This window comes from Propithecus coquereli, unplaced genomic scaffold (genome assembly GCF_000956105.1).
Source record: "Propithecus coquereli isolate 6110/MARCELLA unplaced genomic scaffold, Pcoq_1.0 Scaffold73, whole genome shotgun sequence".
Taxonomy (NCBI): Eukaryota; Metazoa; Chordata; class Mammalia; order Primates; family Indriidae; genus Propithecus; species Propithecus coquereli.
The window spans coordinates 1,357,174-1,378,526 of record NW_012153396.1 but is presented as its reverse complement, the minus strand read 5'-3'; the positions used below and the strand labels follow the sequence as shown (position 1 = coordinate 1,378,526).

Here is a 21,353-nt window from a genome sequence, read left to right as displayed (position 1 = left end):
CTTGCTCTTGCTCAGGCTGGTTTCAAACTCCTCAGCTCAAACAATCCGCCCGCCTCGGCCTCCCAGAGAGCTAGGATTACAGGCGTGAGCCACCTGGCCCGGCCAGGAGTATAGGTTTTTAAAGAAGTTGGCAACCTAGACTGCAGGAAGGACTTTGTGGGAAGGGCCCTTCAACTCAGCCCAGTTGCCTTTCCTACATTCTTCTCTTTGTGCCTCTTTCAGTATGCTGGGGTGGAGGTATGTGACTGCTGGCACTTGGGAACAACTTCTGCAATTCTCTAAGAATCAGAACTCCAGAAATTTGCAAAACCAACAAAGAATCTAGTCACATCCTTGAAAGGAATGGAAGTCTTAAATAGATTCCCAGGTTTCAATTTTAGCTAAATTTTTTTCCTTTTGTTTTGTTTTATTTTGTTTTGAAGAGACAGGGTCTCACTATGTTGTCCAGGTCTCGAACTCCTGGCCTCAAGTGATCCTCCTGCCTCAGCTCCAAAGTAGCTGGGACTACAGGCACACACCACTGTGCCCAGCGTCCTGTGTTTTTCTATCTCTCTAATAAATATAAAGAGTTTACTGGAGCAATTCTTTATACTAACTGCCAAAGCACTGCTGAATAAAGGAAAAGTATTCAGAACTACAGCTTCCAACCACCTTTTCCACAAATTACTAACATTTCTGTCTGAGTTGTTTTAGGCTTCTTGTCCCTGTATTCTGCTACTGCTGCTACTACTACTAATGATAATGATAATAATAGTAATAATAAAGGAGTCAGAGGGTCTTATTGGCCCTGGGCAAAAAAATAAAATATATGAATAGAACTCCTGAGAATGTGAGTAAAGGTGGGTAAATTATTAGCTACAGAAAAAAAAGAGAGAAGCTAATACATTGCTTTTATTTTCCTTGATGAGATTGGTGTTTATAAAAGTTAAATAGAATGTGGCATATTCAGCCAAATGGAATAATATTAATAATATTTAGCCATAAAAAGGAATGAAGTACTGATACATGCTATACCATGGAATGGATAAACTTTGAAAATATGCTAAGTGAAAGAAACCAATCAAAAAGGACCACATATTGTATGATTCCATTCATATGAAATGTGTAGACTAGAGACAGGACAGGGATTAGCGGTTGCTTAGGGTGAGAGGAGTTGAGGAGATAGGGGTTAAAGAGTTTCTTTTAGAGGGAATGAAAATGTTCTGTAATTGACTGTGGTGATGGTTGTACCTATCTATGAATATACTAAAAAAAACCCTGAATTGTATTTAAATAGGAGAGTTGTATGGTATGTGAATTATATCTCCATAAAGTATTTTTCAAAAATTACCCAGTAGCTTGTATTAGGATGGGATATTGGTTTGCTTATTACCCAGCTTCTTCTTGGACGCTCCAGCCCCGCCTTGACTGACTTTAATCTCAAGCTCTGATTCATTTCCAAGGGCACCGAGCATGCTGTTCAATGTTCAGAGTCTAACAGAGAGAGACGAGGTGAGTCTCTGCTCTGTTGCCCAGGCTGGTCTTGAATTTCCTTGAACTCTCTAACACACTCTTGATTCAGCCCCTATTCCTAGAATGCATTTAACACCAGCATTCAACAAATGTTGAATTCAACCTGAGCGCTTGAGCTAGGTCCTGTGGTGGGGACTCAGGTCAACAAGGGAGACAATGGACCCTGCCCTGAGCTCTCAGACACTTCTTTTTCCTCTTCAGAGTCTGACAAAACCCACCACCAGCTCCCACCTCAGAATGCCAAAGTGAATTCTACTTCCTTTGGCCAAGCTCTTTCCTCCTCTTTTTGGTTCTAGGCACCCTGTGGTCATTGTTATGCATGCTCACGGAACAATGGAATCTAATTTGCCTTTCTAAAAACCTATTTAAAGATCTGGACAGACAAGCAGATGGTAGATTTTATGAGGTAATTTTGACTGAGGGTCTTGGGCTCCCACAAGACCCCTCCCTGAGTGAGTTAGTACAGCTGGCTGAGGGCTCCTCCCCTCCGCGCCCCTCCCAGGCCGCTCCTGCGCTCCCATCCTCCCCATGTCCTTTTCATTATCTCCCTACTCAGGCCTGTCACTGTACTCTCATCCTTCCTCCCTCCCCTGTGGGTTTTCATCCTGACTCATGGAATTCTCTGGGAAACCCTATTTCAGATGCAAGTTTTAGAAAATAAGTGATGGCTGGATTGCCTCGGTGGTGCAGAAGATACATTATGTAGTTCATTTTCACCCCAAAGTCGGTGCCAACTGAATTAGTCTCCTGATTTATTAGAACAGCTTAACAATAGGTGATCCAATGTTCAATTCTCAAATGCTGAAAAGATAACAATTTGACTGATCAATTACTTTTCATTTGTGTTCAGGGAGCCCAATATCCATAAGAATTAATAGTCACTATGCTTACGTGAAAATCAAAAGCTACTTTGACTAAGAAATATGGCAAAGAGCCAGTGAGCTTGGGGTAGGTAGAGAGAGGGACACCTAGTGGGTGGCTCTGCCTGAGGCGGTAGCCCTGGGAAAGCTGGTTAAAGACAGGGAAGAGGACACTAACCACCAAGAAAATGTCTCTCTTGTGCACCAAAGAATACCTGTTTGGCAAGGTAGAGTTTGGTTACAGCTGATCTCTTTGTCCTGGATTTGTACACGTGAAGGAGCTGCCAAGGGGCCAGGAGCCAAAGGAAGCCCAAGGGGATCCACACCAGAACGGTTTGCTCAAAACAAAGCGGCAGGTCTGCCTCCGGGCTGTCCAGGAATGAGGAATTCTGGGGACCAAAAGGGAAGGATTGTTGGATACATGCACTTTTGAAGACAGAAGACCATCCCCCAGCACACCCCACTAGTTCCAAACAATTTTAATTCAACTGTGTACGCATACCCAGCCTTACCCTTTTAACTATCTGTATTTTCCTATACATCCCCATTGATACAGATTCATCATTTAATGACATTTAGTGACTTTTCTGGCCAACTCAATCTCTGAAAACCTATCTCTTTGTGTTCTAAGTGAACTTCTGTACCAGCTGTTCTGAGTAAACCTCACCACTGCATTTGCCAAATTGTAGGAAGATGAAGAAGTATTCCTTAATCCAAAAGGAAGAATAATTTCCTGGGATATAAAAATTTGTTTTTGTTCTAGTTTCTAGCACTAATTGAGCTCCCTGGCAGATGTTTAAATATGCAGGCACCAGACAGGTAGACATGCTTAGTCATGCCAAGACTTTCAGCTTCCTATGGCCCAGAGGGCTTACATCAGAACCGAAGAGGCCTGGCCAGTTTCAACACAGCAGCAACAGCACTGTTAGACAGAAGGCTTATTCCCAGCAAGTTTTGTACCAGTCATTGCATTCTGCAATAAATGCAAGTGTGTTGTAGGGAGGTGGGATACCAGTTCTTATATCATAGTTTCACATAAGGGTAGGTTTTTCTCTTCCTATAAATATTTTTAAATTGTTTTGTATGGCTATTTGTAGACTCTTTAAAGAAATGGTTGTGATGCGCTGCCCAAGATAATTTGCCAGATAATTCTTGGAAAGAATTCCCAAGAGATGGCCTGTCAAGATACTGGGGCCTAGTAAGCCTCACCTTCCTGTGGAATACGTGCGCTGGCCTTATGGGCCGTGGGGCCCAGGTTCTTTCTCACATATGAAGTGCTACCCACGTGCTATGCTATCTCAATCCTGCTCCTTTTATCTCTACATGAAATTGTCAAACTTTAGAATTCAGAAGAACTACCTAAGATATTTAAACCATGTTAATTATCCCACGTGATTCCAATGCTGATGCCAGGAGTTTGCAGAGGATACTTTTGCACTAAAATCTCACTAAAAATCACTAAATCCAAAGTCCTTTCTCATTTTCTATTCCACTCAACCATCAGGTACTGTTGATTGCCCTCTTTCTTGAAATTCTCTGCTATCTATGACTCCGTGGTGCTATACTATTCATGTTCACCCTCTAAGCAGTGCCTCTTCCTTTCATTTTCCTCTAAAAACAGTATTGCCTAATTCTACTGCTTCAAAAATTATCTCAATGCTCATGATGCCCAAATTTGCATCCCTGGCCTCAACTTCTCGTCCATGTCATTAGCTGCCAGTTCTTCTAGAACACATCATTATCATTTCAATATCAACATATCGCAACAAGACTCAATCTGGACCTTCTCTTCCTCCTACCCCATAACTTATACAACAACAATTCCCCTTCCTAACACTGATGGAATTAGAAGGTTTTCCCCTATTTCTCTTTAGAGAAGGCAATTTTGCAGCTAGGTAGTCCAAGAAAAGTGTTTGGGATACAATAAATATATATTAGAGAATAAATTATATTACCTTTCCCAGATATTGTATCTCCTGGAGATACAATGAATTACCCTTTCTGAAAAAGCCCGAGCCTTAGACTAACTGCACATCTAACTTTTCTGGTTCTTGTTGGTGGCCAGTCTGCTAATCTACCACTTGTTCTGAGTCTGAGAAGAGTCAACGGTTAAGATAAATGTAAATTCTCACCCAAAAAGTAGAGTTGCAGAACTTCTCCAGCATGATTCCTGGAGCACTTCTGGAATGAAGACTCTTCTATGACTGTGTTGTTTCTTCTCTACTCTTTTCCCTGAAGAAGGTGGAAGGTGAGTAGCAATGTGTTATCTCCCATTCTGATGTTCTGATGTTCCAACTAAAGGCAGAGCGCCTGACCTTTCATCTCAACAATTTAATAGTTAACTTTGCCTAGTTGCATCTGATATCATCCCAGTGGATATACATGTGACTAAAGAGCCCCAAGCCCAGATAAACTTACCAGTTGCCAAATATCACAAGCCTCTGTAAGAGTGTTTACCTATAAGGAAGCATGAAAGATGTCATCAGAGCTGGCTGACAAATCAGGAGAGCAATCCATAAAGGAATAAATGAGGAATAATCTCAGTTACTAATTTCATTACCACTGTGGCAGCGTCAGCACACCTGGTTGGACAGCATTCAGTCCATCCTCTAAATATGCAAACAATAACCAAACAGTGAGAAAAGCCTAAAGCTGGAGGTAAATCTATAATATCAACTTGGAATGCCACAAGGGGCAGTCTGGGCCTTTGAGGGCTTCCTGGAGAGTGCTGGTTTCCTCTAGAGATTGGGTGAGATTTATAAATAGTGTACTGGGAAGTAATTTGGTCAGAGATTTTGTAGATGCCAAGGCTGTACCAACCATTTTTTAATTCCTTGCACGTATGCCCCATCTGATGGGAGATAAGTGCAAACCAAAAAGTTAAAAGAAAAGGGGCCACAGGCAATCTTATTTGGCCAACATACATATCGAATTATCCATTTGATAATTGTTTAGCACCATTTTGTATCCACTTATCCTTTTCAGATTGGAGGGCATTAGCCTAATAATCAATAATATCAGACAGGGATAAGGGCGGAGTAACAAATTGCGTAGAAAAGGATAGGGAGGCCCATTTTGGCTGCATATTTAGCAGCCCTGTCTGTTCTATCATCCTCTAGGGATACAGTATCCATTTCCTTAGTGTGGGCTGGGCAATGAACAATAGCAACCTTAGAAGGAAGGTAAATAGCTTGTAATGGGGCACCAGTTATAGGCCCACTGGCAATAGAAGTGCCAGCAGAAGTTAAGAAACCACGAGATTTCCAAATTGTGCCAACTGCATGGCCAACTCCAAAAGCACATTTGGAGTCTGTGTAAATTCTGACAGTTTTTCCTTTTGCCAGTGTGCAAGCTCTAGTGAGAACTATTAAGTTCAGCAGCTTGTGCTGACTTTATAGCAGTCAGAGAATATGCCTCAAAGGTTTCACGTGGGGAAACTATAGCGTAGCCAGTTACTATACTTCCTTTGAAATCTCGGTTACAAGAGCTGTCACAAAAGAAAAGTAAGCCCGGGTTGTCTAAAGGAATGTGCGAGGGATCCTCTCTTGGCTTTGAAACCCTATCAACAGCTGTAAGGCAATCATGTGAAATGGAGTGGGGGTCTCCATCATCAGGGGAGAGGTAGGAGGGTAGCTGGGTTTAAAGTGTTGCAATAATGTATAATAATGGAGGGATTGGTTAATAAGGCTTGCTCATTGGTGGTCTGTCATCCGGTAGAGAGGTGCTATGTTTTATGAACTTGTAGGAGAGCAGACAGCATGGGGAACATGGAGGTGAACAGGGGAACCTAATGTAAGGTGCTGGCTTTGTCAATCAGGATGGCAGCTGCTGCTACTGCACGCAGGCATGGGGGCGCTCCTGTTGCCACGGGATCCAATTGGCGTCAAAAATATGCTATAGGACGGATCTGAGAGGAAAAGGGCTGTCTTACAGTACCAGCAGCAATCCCATTATTTTCATGGCAATATATTTCAAACCTGGAAAGGTTTATCAAAATTAGGTAAGCCCAGAGCAGGAGATGTGGATAATGCTAATTTTAGGGCTTTAAAGGAGTTTAATGCCTGTGAGGGCCAGAGAATAGGCTCATAAATACTGTCTCAGAGGAGGGAATATAATGAATTCGTGAGAGCAGCAGAATTAGGTATCCATTGGCAGCAGTAGCCAGCTGTTCCTAGAAATTTACGTAGTTGTTTCTTAGTTTGGGGAAGAGATACGGACAGGATTGACTCAAAAGCATTTTGGGGTGGGCTCTTTAGTGCCCTGAGATATTTCATGTCCTAAGTAAGTTAACAGTTGTCTGTGCCCACTGGAGTTTAGACTTGGAGGGCGTATTGCCTCTCTCAGCTACAGCCTTTAAAAGAATGAAAGAGTCTGAGAGGGCACCCTGCTTAGTCTCGTTACAGAGCGACAGATCATCAACATACTGAGCAAGACTGAATCACTGGGTAAAGGTTATAGAGTCTAAATCAGCTTTGAGGATTTGAGAGAATATCAAAGAATACCACAGTATCCTTGTATTCAGGTCCATGTTAATTGTCTCCCTCTGAAGGTAAATGCAAAGAGAAATGTGAGAAAGGGTGCAAGGGAATTGAAAAGAAAGCTGAGTAGAGGTCAGTTGCTGTGGACCAGCCTGCATCAGCAGGAATTGAGGTAAGGGTAGTAGTGGGATTAGGCACACCAGGTGTTGAGGAATTACAAAGGAGTTTATGGCTCTCAGATCCTGTACAAATCAATAGATTTGACTTCCATCTGAATCAAATTTTCCTTGTTTTTTTTTTTTTTACTGGTAGAATTGGGATATTATAGGGTGAGATGATGAAGACGAGTACCTCTTGCTGTAAGAGGGAGTCTACTATAGGTTCAATTCCCCATTCTGCATCTCATGAGAGTGGGTATTGGGCTACTGAAAGGACGGGTTTATCTTTTCCAGGAAAGGTCTATGCGTTCTGCACTCAGCAGCAGCCCAATCTTATTTGCATGATTTGCTCAGAGGCTATCTGTTCTATAAGACTGTATCTTTAGAGGAATTTAAATCAGACTAGGTCTCCATTAAGGAGAGCAAGAAGTTTGGAGTTGGGTCTGAGGGTAGAGAAATAAAAACACTTTTTCATTACATTGTATGGTGGCATTAAATTTACATAACAGGTCTCTACCTAAAAGGTTTACAGGTGAGGAGTCAGACATTAGAAAGGCAAGTTGGTTGTCCAGGGAACCTAGGGATATGGGGTGACCTGAGAGACAGATAATGAAATAGGTTGCCCAGAGACTCCAATAGCTCGAACAGAATTAGAGGCTGAGAGGTAGAGATAATTCCTCTGATGGAAGTATCAGTAGAATCAGTATCAATTAGAAAATCCAGTTCCCGATCCTCTATGTTAAGTTGAATGGTGGAGTCTGGGGTGCAGCTGAGGATCAGCTGACCCCATCTATCAATGGCATATTGTCCCACAAGAGGAGGAAAATGAAACTGCTGGGTTTGGGGGAGGGATTTCTTTTGAGTTTCCCTTTCTTTTAAGGGCCAGACAAGCATTTTTCCAATGTCCAGGTTTTCTGCAGTATCTTTAGACATCTCAGAGGAATAGACTGTGACTGATCAGAAAAACAAGAAGATTTTAATCTATTTTCAGAGGACTGTTTTTGCTTCTGCAGGGATTCAACCTGCAAAGGATAGCAAATTTCAAATCTTTCTTCTTTTCTTTCTTTTTTTTTCCTCCTGCAAGCCATTTTCAAAAAACTGTCTAGCTGCTTCCATTATAACACTTAGAGGTTAACCAGCCCAGCCAACTATACTGTTTTGAATTTTCTTTTTTTTTTTTTTAATATTTGGAAGTAGATTTCCAACTAGGGCAGAAGTTAAAAGATTTCTGTGCTCTGGTGCTTCAGGATCTAATGCAGTAAGCCTCTGAAAAATTTGTATAAACCTCTCAATAAAAGCTTTAGGGTGCTCTCTGTCCTGGCATTTCTGGACCCACCCTGGGCCAGAAGGAAACATGCTGCCCTAAAGGAAAGGATCCAGTCCTGGCAGGATTCACCAACTGCTGACTAAAGAGCCCTTGGGCTTTGAATAAACATCAGAGGTAACCAGGCAACAGTCACCACTTACTTTGGGTGAGAATGGGCTGGTTTCAGGTGTGACCTGGCGCTGCGCTGGTGCCATAAGGGAGTACCCACGTCACTCCTCCCCCAACTCCAGCAGCCCAGCACAGAGAGTGAGGGAAGAGAGACTTTGCCTGGTAATCCAGGGAATTTTCTTGTATCTTACCAAGGTGGTACCAAGCTCACGAAGGTGGTGCCACCAGGAATCTGCAAGAGTCACAGCATTACTGAGCTTGGGGCACCTCTAGTGCTGATATGGCTGTAGCGACCAGAGACTCAGACCACAACACTCAATTCCCTTTGAGTATCTGTTAAGCCTTCTCAAGAAGGATGGGTTCAAACAAACTTGGACTATGAAGATTAAAATAAATACCTAACTCTTCAATGTCCAGACATTGACAAACATCCACAAGCATCAAGAACATCCAGGAAGATGTGACCTCACTAAACGAACTAAATAAGGTACCAGTGACCAATTCCAGAGTGACGGAGATAGGTGACATTTCAGACAAAGAATTCAGCATAGCTGTCCTAAAGAAGTTCAATGAACTTCAAGACAACAGGAATAGCTATACCTCTATCAGATAAAATAGATTTCAAGACAAGAACTGTAAAAAGAGGCAAAGAACGTCATGATATAATGACAAAGGGGTGAGTTCAGCAAGAGGATATAACAATTCTAAATATATATTCACCCAACACTGGAGCACCCAGATATATAAAGCAAATATTATCAGAGCTAAAGAGAGAGATAGACCCCAATACAATAATTGCTGGAGACCTCAACACTCCACTTTAAGCATTAGACAGACCATCCAGGCAGAAAATCAACAACGAAACATTGGACTTAGTCTTCACTATGGACCAAATGGACCTAATAGATATTTATGGAACATTTCATCCAACAGCTGCAGATTTCACATTATTCTTCTTAGCTCATGGATCATCCTCAAGGATAGACCATATGTTAGGCCACAAAACAAGTCTCAAAAAACTCCCCAAATTGAAATAATATCAAGTATTAATATTTTCTCTGACCACAATGGAATAAAACTTGACATCAATAACAAGAGGAACATTGGAAAATATACAAACATATGGAAATTAAACAGTATGATTCTGAATGACCAGTGGGTCAATGAAGGGATCAAGAAGGAAATTTAAAAATTTCCTGGCTGGGTGTGGTGGCATATGCCTGTAGTCCCAGCCACTCGGGAGGCTGAGGCAGGAGGATTACTTGAGTCCAGGAGTTTGAGGTTGCAGTGAGCTGCAGTGTCACCATTGCACTCTACCCAGGGCCATGGAGTAAGACTCTGTCTCAAAAAAAAGAAAAAGGAAATCAAAACCCCATACTCCCCCTTTCATAAAAATTTTAAAAATTAAAAAAATTAACATGAATTTAATAACACATCAAAAAGATTATTTATCATGATCAAGTGGGATTCATCCCAGGGATGCAAGGATGGTTCAACATACGCAAATCAATCAATGAGATGCATTGAATCAACAGAACAAAGGACAAAAAAACATATGATCATTCCAATTAATGCTGAAAAAGTATTCAATAAAATTCAACATCTCTTCATGGTAAAAACTCTCAAAAAACTAAGTATAGAAGCAACCTCAACACAATAAAAGCCATATATGACAGACCCACAGCTAGTATCATACCAAAGGGGAAAAACTAAAAGCCTTTCCTCCAAGATCTGGAACAAGACAAGGATGCCCACATTCATCGCTGTTATTCAACATAGTACTAAAAGTTCTAGCTAGAGCAATCAGACAAGAGAAAGAAAGAAAGGGCATACAAATTTGAAAAGAAGAAGTCAAATTATCCTTGTTTGCAGATGAAATGATCTTATATTTAGAGAAACCTGAAGACTACATCGAAAATCTATTAGAACAGATAAATTCAGTAAAGTTGCAGGATATAAAATCAATATACAAAAATCAGTAGCATATCTATATGCCAATAGTAAATAATCTGAACAAGAAACCAATCCCATTTATAATAGCTACAAAAAAAAATACCTAAGAATACACTTAACCAAAGAAGTGAAATATCTCTATAACGAAAACTATAAAACATTTATAAAAGTTGAAGAGAACACAAAAAAATTGAAAAAGCTATTCCATGCTCATGGATTAGAAGAATAAATATTGTTAAAATATCCATACTACCCAAAGCAATCTACAGATTCAGTGCAATCCCCAACAAAATACCAATTACATTCTTCACAGAAATAGAAAAACTAATCCTAAAATTTATATGGAACCACCAAAGACCCAGAATAGCCAAAGCCCTCCTGAACAAAAAGAACAAAACCGGAGGAATCACATTACCTAACTTCAAATTATACTATCGAGCTGTAGTAACAAAATCAGCAAGGTACAGGCATAAAAACAGATACATAGACCAATGGAACAGAACCCAGAAATAAATCTACATATCTATAGTGAACTTATCTTCAACAAAATTGCCAAGAAAATATAGTGGGGAAAGGACAGTCTCTTCAACAAATGGTGCTGGAAAACTGAATATCTATATTCAGGAGAATGAAACTAGACCTTTCTCTCTCACCATATACAAAAATCAAATCAAAATGGATTAAAGACTTAAATCTAAGACCTGAAACCATGAAACTACTAAAAGAAAGCATTGCAGAAACATTTCAGAACATTGTTCTGGGCAAGGTCTTCTTGAGTGATACCCCCAAAGCACAGGCAACCAAACTAAAATTGGACCAAAGGGATCACATCCAGCTAAAAAGCTTCTGCACAGCAAAGAAAACAATCAACAGAGTGAAGAGACAACCTGCAGAACAGGAGAAAATCTTTGAAAACTACCTGTCTGACAAAGGATTAATTACTAGAACACATAAGGAGCTCCAACAACTTGATAGGAAAAAATAAAATCTAATTTAAAAAATGGGCAAAGGATCTGAATAGACATTTCTCAAAAGAAGACACATAAATGGCCAGCAGGTATATGAAAAAATGCTCAACATCATTAGTCATAGGAGAATGCAAATCAAAACTACAATGAGATATCATCTCACCCCGGTTAAAATGGCTTTTGTCAAAAAGGCAATAACGAATGCTGGGGAGGACGCAGAGAAAGGGAAACACTTGTACACTGTTGGTGGGAATGTAAATTAGTGCAATCACTATGGAAAACAGTACGTGTGTTCCTCGAAAAACTGAAAATAGAACTGCCAAATGACCCAGCAATCCCACTACTGGGTAAATATCCAAAGGAGGGGAATTCAGTATATTGAAAAGATATCTGCACTCTCATGTTTATTGCAGCACTATTCACAACATGGAATCCACGTAAGTGTCCATTGACAGATGAATAGATAAAGAAATTGTGGTACATATATACACAATGGATTATTATATAGCCACAAAAAGAATGAAATCCTGCCATGTGAAACAATATGAATGAAATTGGAGACTATTATGTTACGTGAAATAAGCCAAGCGCAGAAAGACAAATCTTGCATGTTCTCACTCATATGTAGGAGCTAAACATTAAAAACAATTGATCTTATGGAGACAGAGAGTAGAACAATGGTTACCAGAGGTAGGGAGGAGTAATGGGGAGGGGAGGATAAAGTGGGAATGGTTAATGTATACAAAAATATAGTTAGTCAGATAGAATGAACAATATCTGATAGCACAAGAAAGTGATTATAATCAACAATAAGTTAGGGTATGCTTTAAAATAACTAAAAGAGTGGAATTCGAATGTTCCTAACAGAAAAAAATGGTAAATGCCTGAGGTGATGGATGTCCCAATTACCCCAGTTTGATTAATTCACATTGTATGCGTGTATCAAAACATCACATCTACCCTATTAAGATATACAACTATTATGTACCCATAATAATTAAAAATTAAAATAAAAAATAAAATAAAATGGTTTGGGCCAGGTCTGGTTGCATTCTTGATCTTCTTTCCTGCACTATGTTGAGATAACAGGGAGGGGAAGGGAAGTTGATTGTTCTTTTTGATGGGTCTGGTTTTTTATGAAGAAAGAGGGAAAGCCCCTTCCAATGCCTGTTGATCTCCAAGGGCCTTTAATTCAAAATACTCTTTATACCAAGGAGTCATATTTTGGGGTGAAATTTCCTGAGCTCCTTCACAAGTATTATGTGCCCTGTGATATGATGAAAAAGGAAGTAAATATTACCACCAATGAGGTATCCTAGTTAAAATGTTAGACCTATATCTGATCATACTCTAGATCTAACTACCAGTTTATAAGAAATTCAGAAACATGCTAAATGACCCCATGGGAATACAATCAGCAAAATCCAGAACATGGGAGATTCTACAATACAAATGACTCCATTTCTCAACAAGCAAAAGAAGAAAAGGAGTAGAAGGAACTTACAGATTAGAAGAGACATCTCAGCCAAATGAGAACTGTATGGACTTTGTTACTGATTTTAAAAACCAGCTACATACAGCAAAGGAAACAAAGAAATGCAAAGGCAACCTACAGAATGGGAGTAAATATTTGCTAAGCATATATCCAAAAAGGGGTTAATACCCAAAATATACTATAAGGAACTCATACAACTCAATAGCAAAAACCTCCAAATAACCCAATTTTAAAATGAGCAAAGGACTTGAATGGACACTTCTCCAAAGAAGATATACAAATAAATGGCCAACAGGTATATGAAAAAGTCTCAACTTCACAAGTCATTAGGAAAGTGCAAATCAAAACCACAATGAGATATCACCTCATGCCCTCCTGTTAGGCTGGCTATATTTAAAAACAAAAAAAGATGTGTGGCAAGGGGGTAACTCCGGGAGATGATGGATATGTTAATTATCTTTATGGTGGTGATTATTTCACAATGTATATGTATATCAACTCATTAAATTGTACACCTGAAATATAAAGAATGTAAAAAACTCAACTAAATACAAATTATACACACACACACACACACACAGACACATATATGTAAAATCAGGGACATATGAATAATGACTGGATATTTTATATAATATTAAAGAAATTATATTAATTTTTTAGATGTGAAAATAATATTGTGTATGTCTTTAAAAGACAGTGAAAATATCCTTCAAAAATAATGGTGAAATAAAGACATTCTCACACAGATGAAACCTAAAAGAATTTGTCTGCCGTAGTCTCACACTAAAAGAAATTTTTAAACAAGTTCTTCAGGCCAAAGGGAAAGGATGCCAGAAAGAACCCTGGATCTGCAGGAAGGAATGAGGAACACTAGAAAGGGTGAACATCTGGATACATATAAAAGACCCATTTTAAGTATTTTTATTACATATTCTATATTTAATAAGTTATATGTTTATGTATGTGTATATATATATTTCTTTTAAATATCAACCATCTAAAGCAAAAGTAATAACAATGTCTTGTAGGACATTGATGTAGACACAGCAACGCGCACGTTTGGGATGTGGGAGAAAACTGGAGTACTCAGAGAAAACCCACACAGAAATGGGGAGAATGTGCAAACTCCATATAGATAATAGCTCCAGCCAGGATTCAATTTTTTTTCTTTATAATGAAATGATATTGAACAAAATAACATTATTCAAAGACCTGCTGTATGTGGTAAATAATGGACAGAAATTTTTCATACCTCATCCCAACAAGAGGAGCTGTCTATTTCTTGACCGTCTGAATCTGGACTGGTCTTGGAATTTGCTTTGATTAGTAGAATGTGACAGAAGTGGGTAAATTGTGGAGCCTAAAACTCCAAAGGTCTTGCAGTTTTCACCTTCACTCTCTGGGAATGCTTCCGCCATCATGTAAAGAAGCCCTGTCTACCTACCAGAAGATGAGGCATTGTGTGGAAAGTGGATCACATGGAGAGAGAGAGATTGGGTGAGTCACCCCAGCTGTTCCAGCTGAGGCCCCAGAATTGTGAACGAGGCCACCCAGGACCATCCAGGACCACAGCTGACCTCCCAGCTCGGCACAGACACACGGGTAAACTCAGGCAAGAGCAGCAGGGGAACCACCCAATCAACACGCAGAATTATGAGAAACAGCGCATCATTGTTTTAAGCCACTGAATGTTAGGTTGCTTTTTTAGATAAGTAAAACGGAGTAGATGGGGGATTTTAATGCTGGGTTGAAGTCCTGCATGAACTGCTGAAAATGAGAGCCAGTGGAAATTAGATTAGTACAGTTAATGGAGTCCAACGTGTAGCCACAGGCCACTGAGACCTGGAGAAACTTGGGTTATGCTGGAAAGTATTAATTGGAACCACGAGTTCAGTATTTTTCTTGCTCTGCTTCAATCAAACAGAGGACAAATTTTTTTTTTTTTTTTTACAGACATAGAAGCATTCGAAAGGAACACAAGGGAGCCCTCAGTTTGGGATCTGGAATACTAAAGCACAAGACTACGGAATACAGAAGTTCCTTGGTATTACCCAAGAAACTTCTTTCTCAGAAAAAGATTGAATGTAGTGATAAAGGGTTGATAAAATCTCGGTAGAAGAAAGTATGTCTGAGTTTGGCTTACTCAGACTCAGACCTCTGGTTTGCATACAGAAAAATCACCCACATACAAAAAAAGAAAATCACAAGATACTGCTGCTCTCATCGTACCAAAAGAAACAAAACTGGAAAGATGACATAATCATAGATTTTAAAACATTCATTAGTGAAGACACAAAGAAACCTGAATGAACCAAAGAGGGAGCTGTCAAAACATGGCCTGGGGGGTCAGATCCAGCTCACTCATTTTTGTCTGGCCCTGGAGCTAAGAATGGTTTTCACGTTTTGAAATATAAAATGTGAAAAGGACTAGTCAGTGAAAACAGTCGCTGGATTTTGCCTCTTGGCCCACAAAGCCCAAAATATTTTTAAATATTTAAAATGTTAATAGATTTAGGGGGTATGAGTGGAATTCCCATTACAGGTATTTCTTGTATAGTGGTAGAGTCTGGGCTTTCAGTGTACCCATCCCCTAAGGAGTGCACATTGTACCCAAATAGTTAATCTTTCATCCCTCCCCAAATATTTACTGTGCGGCACTTTATAGAAAAAGTTTGCCAACCCTGAACTAAACTCGATAAATAACAAGCCCTTTATAATACGGAAGAAGCCCTAGCAGCTTTCATCTACCTGAAACCAGGGTTGGGGTGGCGGTGCAGTGGCAGAACTCCACTACAGATGGGATTCAGGAGAAATCAGGCTAACTTCTAACAAACTTTTCAAGGCTATGTGTGGGGCCGGCAAAACAGATTAGAATCTAGAGGAGCTCCAGAAACAGTCAGACTGCACTACCCTGAACTCTTTGCCACTGGGGTTTACCAAGTGGTGAGAACTGTACCACCAAAAGGGAATTAGGGAGTTAGGAGAGCTGAGAGTAAATCCCTGAGCATTCTGTGTTTTCACTTTCAGAAGGCTAAGCAAGGGGCAGCAGAGCTGAGAAAAAACTCCAAAGCAATTCCACCTCCAAAGGATTTCAGGCAGTCCCAATCACCCTGGCAATGGTCTGGGAGGCAGCAGGCAGCAGGGCTGAATGAGATCTCTCAGGACACAGAAAGCAATGGGGCAGGACTGAGGGCACAGGGACCCCCACAACAACCCAAAGAGTTGACAGAGGGGCTTTAAATAGGAAGAGATCTCCCACGGTTTGGAAAGTAGCTCATTTGACTGTGAAACAAAGGCAGATCTCTAGAATCTTGCCGGTACTTAGATCCCAGATACCGACGCAGAGAAAGTTCCAATCCTGGGTTACCTTTCTGAAGAAGTAGTTCCACGAGGCTCCCATTGAAAATAGGAGAGCTGCACACCTGGGTTTCCATTTTAAGGAGTAGATTCTTCAAAGTTAGATTCTTATGAAAGCCTTCCAGCAAGAGAATTGGGGATCCATAATCTTAAGTTTTGTTTTGTCTTTCAACAAGGATAATATAAGGTCATAATGGTTTTTAAATTTGTAGTTGAAAAGATTATTACATTACACATTACATTCTTACTGTCTATTGTGATCACCCTGCAGAGGCAAGATGGTTCCTACAACCCCAGATTTGGTTCAGAGGTCAAGACTGGTGATATACACACGCCAGGAGAGTATGAAAAGACCTATTATCCATGTAATGAAGATTTCTGGGGACAAGTATTAGTCTAAAAAAATTTATGAGGGCTGTGCCCAGCTATAGTCCCAGCTACTCAGGAAGCCGAGGCAGGAGGATCACTTGAGCCGAGGAGTTTGAGACCAGCCTGGACAACATAGCAGGACCCCCATATCAAAAATAAATAAATAAACAATTTTCTCTGGAATGGAAAAACAAATAACACATGTTCTCACCAGCAAGTGGGAGCTAAACAATGGGTATACACAGGCACAAAGAACATTGGAAACCAAGAAGAGGGGAGAGTGGGAGGGGGTGAGAGATAAAAGCCTACCTATCAGGTACAATGAACACTATTCTGTTGATGGGCACAGTATTAATAAAAGCCCTGACTTCAGCATTATACAATGTATCTATGTAATAAAAACATTTGTACCCCCTTAATATTTTGAAATTAAAAAATAATTACAGGCCAGGTGTGGTGGTTCCTGCCGGTAATCCTAGCATTCTGGGAGGTCAAGGTGGGAGGATCGCTTGAGCTCAGGAGTTCAAGACCAGCCTGAGCAAGAGTGAGACCCCGTCTCTACAAAAAAATAGAAAAATTAGCCAAGTGTGGTGGCATGCACCTGTAGTCCCAGCTACTTGGGAGGCTGAGGCAGGAGGATCACTTGAGCCCAGGAGTTTGAGGGCATAATGAGCTATGATCATGCCACTGAATGCCAGCCTGGGAGACAGAGTGAGACTCTGTCTCAAAAAAAAGAAAAGAAAAGAAAGAAAAAAATAGAAATTATAACCATGTTTTAAAACAGGTAGGATTTTCTTTCTTGAGTTTAAAACATTCTAAGTAATCAAAAAAGGAGATCATGGAGGATCAAAATATTCATCAAAACAAATTGTTTAAATTATAAAATATGTACTGACAGGGAACAAATAAGTATGATATATTATTGAATAAAAAAAGCAAGTGGGCTGATCCATGTAGGGAGTCTGCAAGTCACTACTCTGTCCTAACAATAAATGAAAAGCTGAACAAATTAAAAAATCAACAACTCTTCTTAGATCTTTAGGAAGGACGAGTGCAAACAGCTGCTCCCAAACTGGGAGACAGGGAAATACTGAGAATCACAACTTACTGGAGCAGAATCCTCAGCAGGAGCCAGTGCCAGGGCAGGAAAGTCTGAGCTGTAATTGATGAATTGCTAGATGTTCCATGTAGGTAAGTCTGAGAGATAAAAACTCCAGAGTGATCCAGTCACTTTTTTGAGTTTTACTTCCAGGAGCTCAAAGAGGTTCTCACAGTGAATCTTAGAGAAAACTCTCCTCCTGCTTCTATGCTTCTAGCAGGGCGATGGGGAAAGTAACCATTTGAAATACACCAGAGCACTCGTTCTTCTAAACCAGCAGTCTCCAACGTTTTTGGCACCAGGGGCCGGTTTCATGGAAGACAGTTTTTCCACAGGTGGGGTTGGGTGTGGAGGCAGAGCTCAGGCGGTGATGCGAGCGACGTGGAGCTGCTGCAAATACAGATGGAGCTTTGCTTGCTCGTCTGCCGCTCTCCTCCTGCTGTTCCTGATTTTCATGGAAGACAATTTTTCCACAGACACTGGAGGGTGGAAGGAGGGCAGCAGAGCTCAGGAGGTGATGCCCTGCCAGTTCCTAACAGGTCATAGACTGGTACCGGCTGCGGCTGGGGGTTTGGGGACTGCAATTCTAAACAAAGCCTGCCCTCAGGAGAAACTGTTTAAAGAGCCTAACCTGTTTTATCAGAGCCTAACTGACAGCAGGAGAAGAGACATAACCAACTCCAGTGTCTCACAGCCTTCCATGTGGGAGAAGGGAAATAACTAACCCCAGCCCACTCTAGCCATCCTGTCCCACCTAAGGGGGATGGGAGGAATGGAAAAGCACTTGTGCAATTCAGTCTAGAGACAAGGGTTCACCAAGAGACTGAGACGTAATCATAGGACTATAGAACTCTTCCTCCCTCACCCCCTTTTATGCCACATTACTGAAGGCCTATGTATAGCAATTCCTTTTACTCAGCACGTCATGTCCAGCCAGCAAGAAAACATTACAAGGCATACTAAAAGGCAAAAAAACTTGCTTTGAAGAGACAGTGCAAGCATCAGAACCAGACTCAGATATGGCTGGGATGTCGGAATTATCAGACCAGAAATTTAAAATTACTGTGATCAATATGCCAAGGGCTCCAGTGGATAAAGTAGACAGCTGCAAGAACAGATGGGGAAATGTAAACAGAGAGATGGAAATTCTAAAACAGAACCAAAAAGAAATACTAGAGATCAAAAACTCTGTAACAAAAATGAAGAATGCTTTTGATGGGCTTCTTAGTAGACTGAACATGACTGAGGAAAGAATCTGAACTTGAAGGTATCTCCATAGAAACTGCCTGAACTGAAAAACAGTAAGGATGAATAAACGGAACACCCAAGAACTGTGGGACAACTATAAAAGGTGTAACATACACATAGTGGGAATAGCAGGAGGAGAATGAAGAGAGAAAGGGACAGAGTAAATATTTGAAGAATATGTCCCCATATTAATGTCAGACACCAAACAACAGATCCAGGAAGCTCAAAGAACACCAAGCAGGATAAATACCAAAAGGAAAAAACAATCCTACAACTAGGCACATCTATTTAAATTTCAGAAAATCAAGATAAAGAAAACATTCTAAAAGCTGCCAGAGGAAAACAAACTCTTACCTACAGAGGAGAAAAAATAAGAATTATGTCTAACTTTTCCTCAGAAAGCATGCAAGCAAGAATGGAGTAAAATATTTAAAATGTTAAGAGAAAAAACCAAATATAGAATTCTGTACCCTGTGAAATTATCCTTCAAGAGTAAAGGAGGTGCATGCCTGTAGCCCCAGCTACTCAGGAGGCTGTGGTGGGATGATCGCTTGAGCCCAGGAGTTTGAATCCTGCCTGGGTAGCCAGTGAGACCCTGTTTCTAAGGGAAAAAAAAGTGAGGGAGAAATAAAGACTTTCTCAAAAATTGAGGGAATTTGTTGCCAGGAAACCTGCCTTGCAAGAAATGTTAAAAGAAGTCCTTTAGAGACTAGATATAGGTCAGAAACTTGGATCTACGTAAAGAAAGAAAGAGCACTGGAGAAAGAATAAGTGAAAGTAAAATGAATTTTTAAAATCTTAATTGGTCTAAAAAAATGGCAGTTCTTTCAAAATAATAGCAACAATGTATTCAACTGTGTATGCTTATATATGAGTGAAATGAATGACAGTAAAGAGATGGGAAGAAGAATTAGGATTATTTTGTTATTATAAGGTACTCTCACTACCTGTAAAACAGTATAGTGGTATTTGACTTGGATTAGTTGTAAATGTATATTAAAAACTCTAGGGCAACCACTAAAAAAAGTTTTCAAAAAAAAGCATAATTGATATGCTAAGAAAGAAGAGAGAATATAATCATATGAAACATTCAGTTAAGACCTTTTTGGTTTAATTTTGTAGGCAGTAAAAGAGTGGAAGTGGAAGAAAACATAGGAAAACAAAGAACAAGGGCAAGAAATAGAAAAAGTCACAAACATGGTAGATACTAATCTAACTATTTCAATAATCGTATTAAACATCAATGGCTTAAATACACCAGACAATGGAATATTATTCCGTGCTGAAAAAAATGAACTAGTGAGCCATGAAAATGTATGTAGAAAACTTAAATGCATATTACTAAGTGAAAGAAGTCAATCTGAAAAGGCTACATACTAGGTGATCCCAACTATATGACATTCTGAAAAAAGCAAAACTATGGAGACAGTAGAAAGATCAGTGGTTGCCAGGGGTTAGCAGGGAGGGAGGGATGAATAAGCAGAGCACAGAGGATTTTTAGGACAGTGAAACTATTTGTTATGATACTATAATGGTGGATACATGTCATTATAAATTTGTCCAAACCCTTGGAATATACAAAACCAAGACTGAACCCTAATGTAAACTATTGGATGATAATGTTATGTCAGTGTAGGTACATCAGTTGGAACAAATGTACCACTATGGTGGGATGTTAATAAATTGATATAGCAGGATATTAATAAACTGATAATGAGCACAGATATACATGTATGGGGTGCAAGGAGTTATGGGAAATCTCTGTACCTTCTGTTCAGTTTTGCTGTGAACCTTAAACTGTTCTAAAAAATAAAGTCTACTTTTAAAAAGTGGCAGGACAGTATATGTGATTCAATTTTGATAAATACATTTACACTTATAGATTCAAACAATATAAATGTTGATTCAAATGAACTGTTAATAGTGGTTACTCCTGGGGCATGGGAAAGCAGGAGCTTCTGAGGCTTTCACTTTTTACATTATCCAGGGAACGAATATAAAAATTCCTGAACCCCAAAATAGGTTCTAAAAGAACTTACAGAAGGCATTGCAGAACCATTATCTGTAATCTTCTTGAATCACTGAGAATAATAAAAGTATCAAAAGACTGGGTGGGGTAAATGCCTTGTTATTTTTAATAGGGACAGGAAGGCTGTACAATGAAAAACTGCAAGACATAAATAAAGGAGTAGGAAACCTGAATTCTAGCCTTACCTCTGCTGGTCTTAAGATGATTTCTCCCTAATCTCCTCTTATTGGTCTCTATATGTGTGAATGCTATAAATATTAATCATTGACTACTTTGGCCAGGCATGGTGGCTCCTGCCTGTAATCCTAGCACTCTGGGAGGCCGAGGTGGGCGGATTGTTTGAGCTCAGGAGTTCGAAACCAGCCTGAGCAAGAGCGAGACCCCGTCTC

General features: G+C 39.9%; 1 protein-coding gene across 1 annotated transcript in view; it reads right to left on the bottom strand.

The window, feature by feature from the left end:
* ABCC2 (ATP-binding cassette, sub-family C (CFTR/MRP), member 2) overlaps window positions 1–4,663 on the bottom strand; it is a 51,529-nt gene extending 46,866 nt beyond the window's left edge. The window contains exons 1-2 of the mRNA XM_012661756.1: window positions 4,505–4,663; window positions 2,588–2,761 (exon numbers count right to left, since the gene is read on the bottom strand). Of these exons, the coding sequence (XP_012517210.1) occupies window positions 2,588–2,761; window positions 4,505–4,537 (207 nt within the window). The 5' untranslated portion in view covers window positions 4,538–4,663. The remainder of the gene's footprint in view (window positions 1–2,587; window positions 2,762–4,504) is intronic.
* Window positions 4,664–21,353: the final 16,690 nt, after the last annotated feature.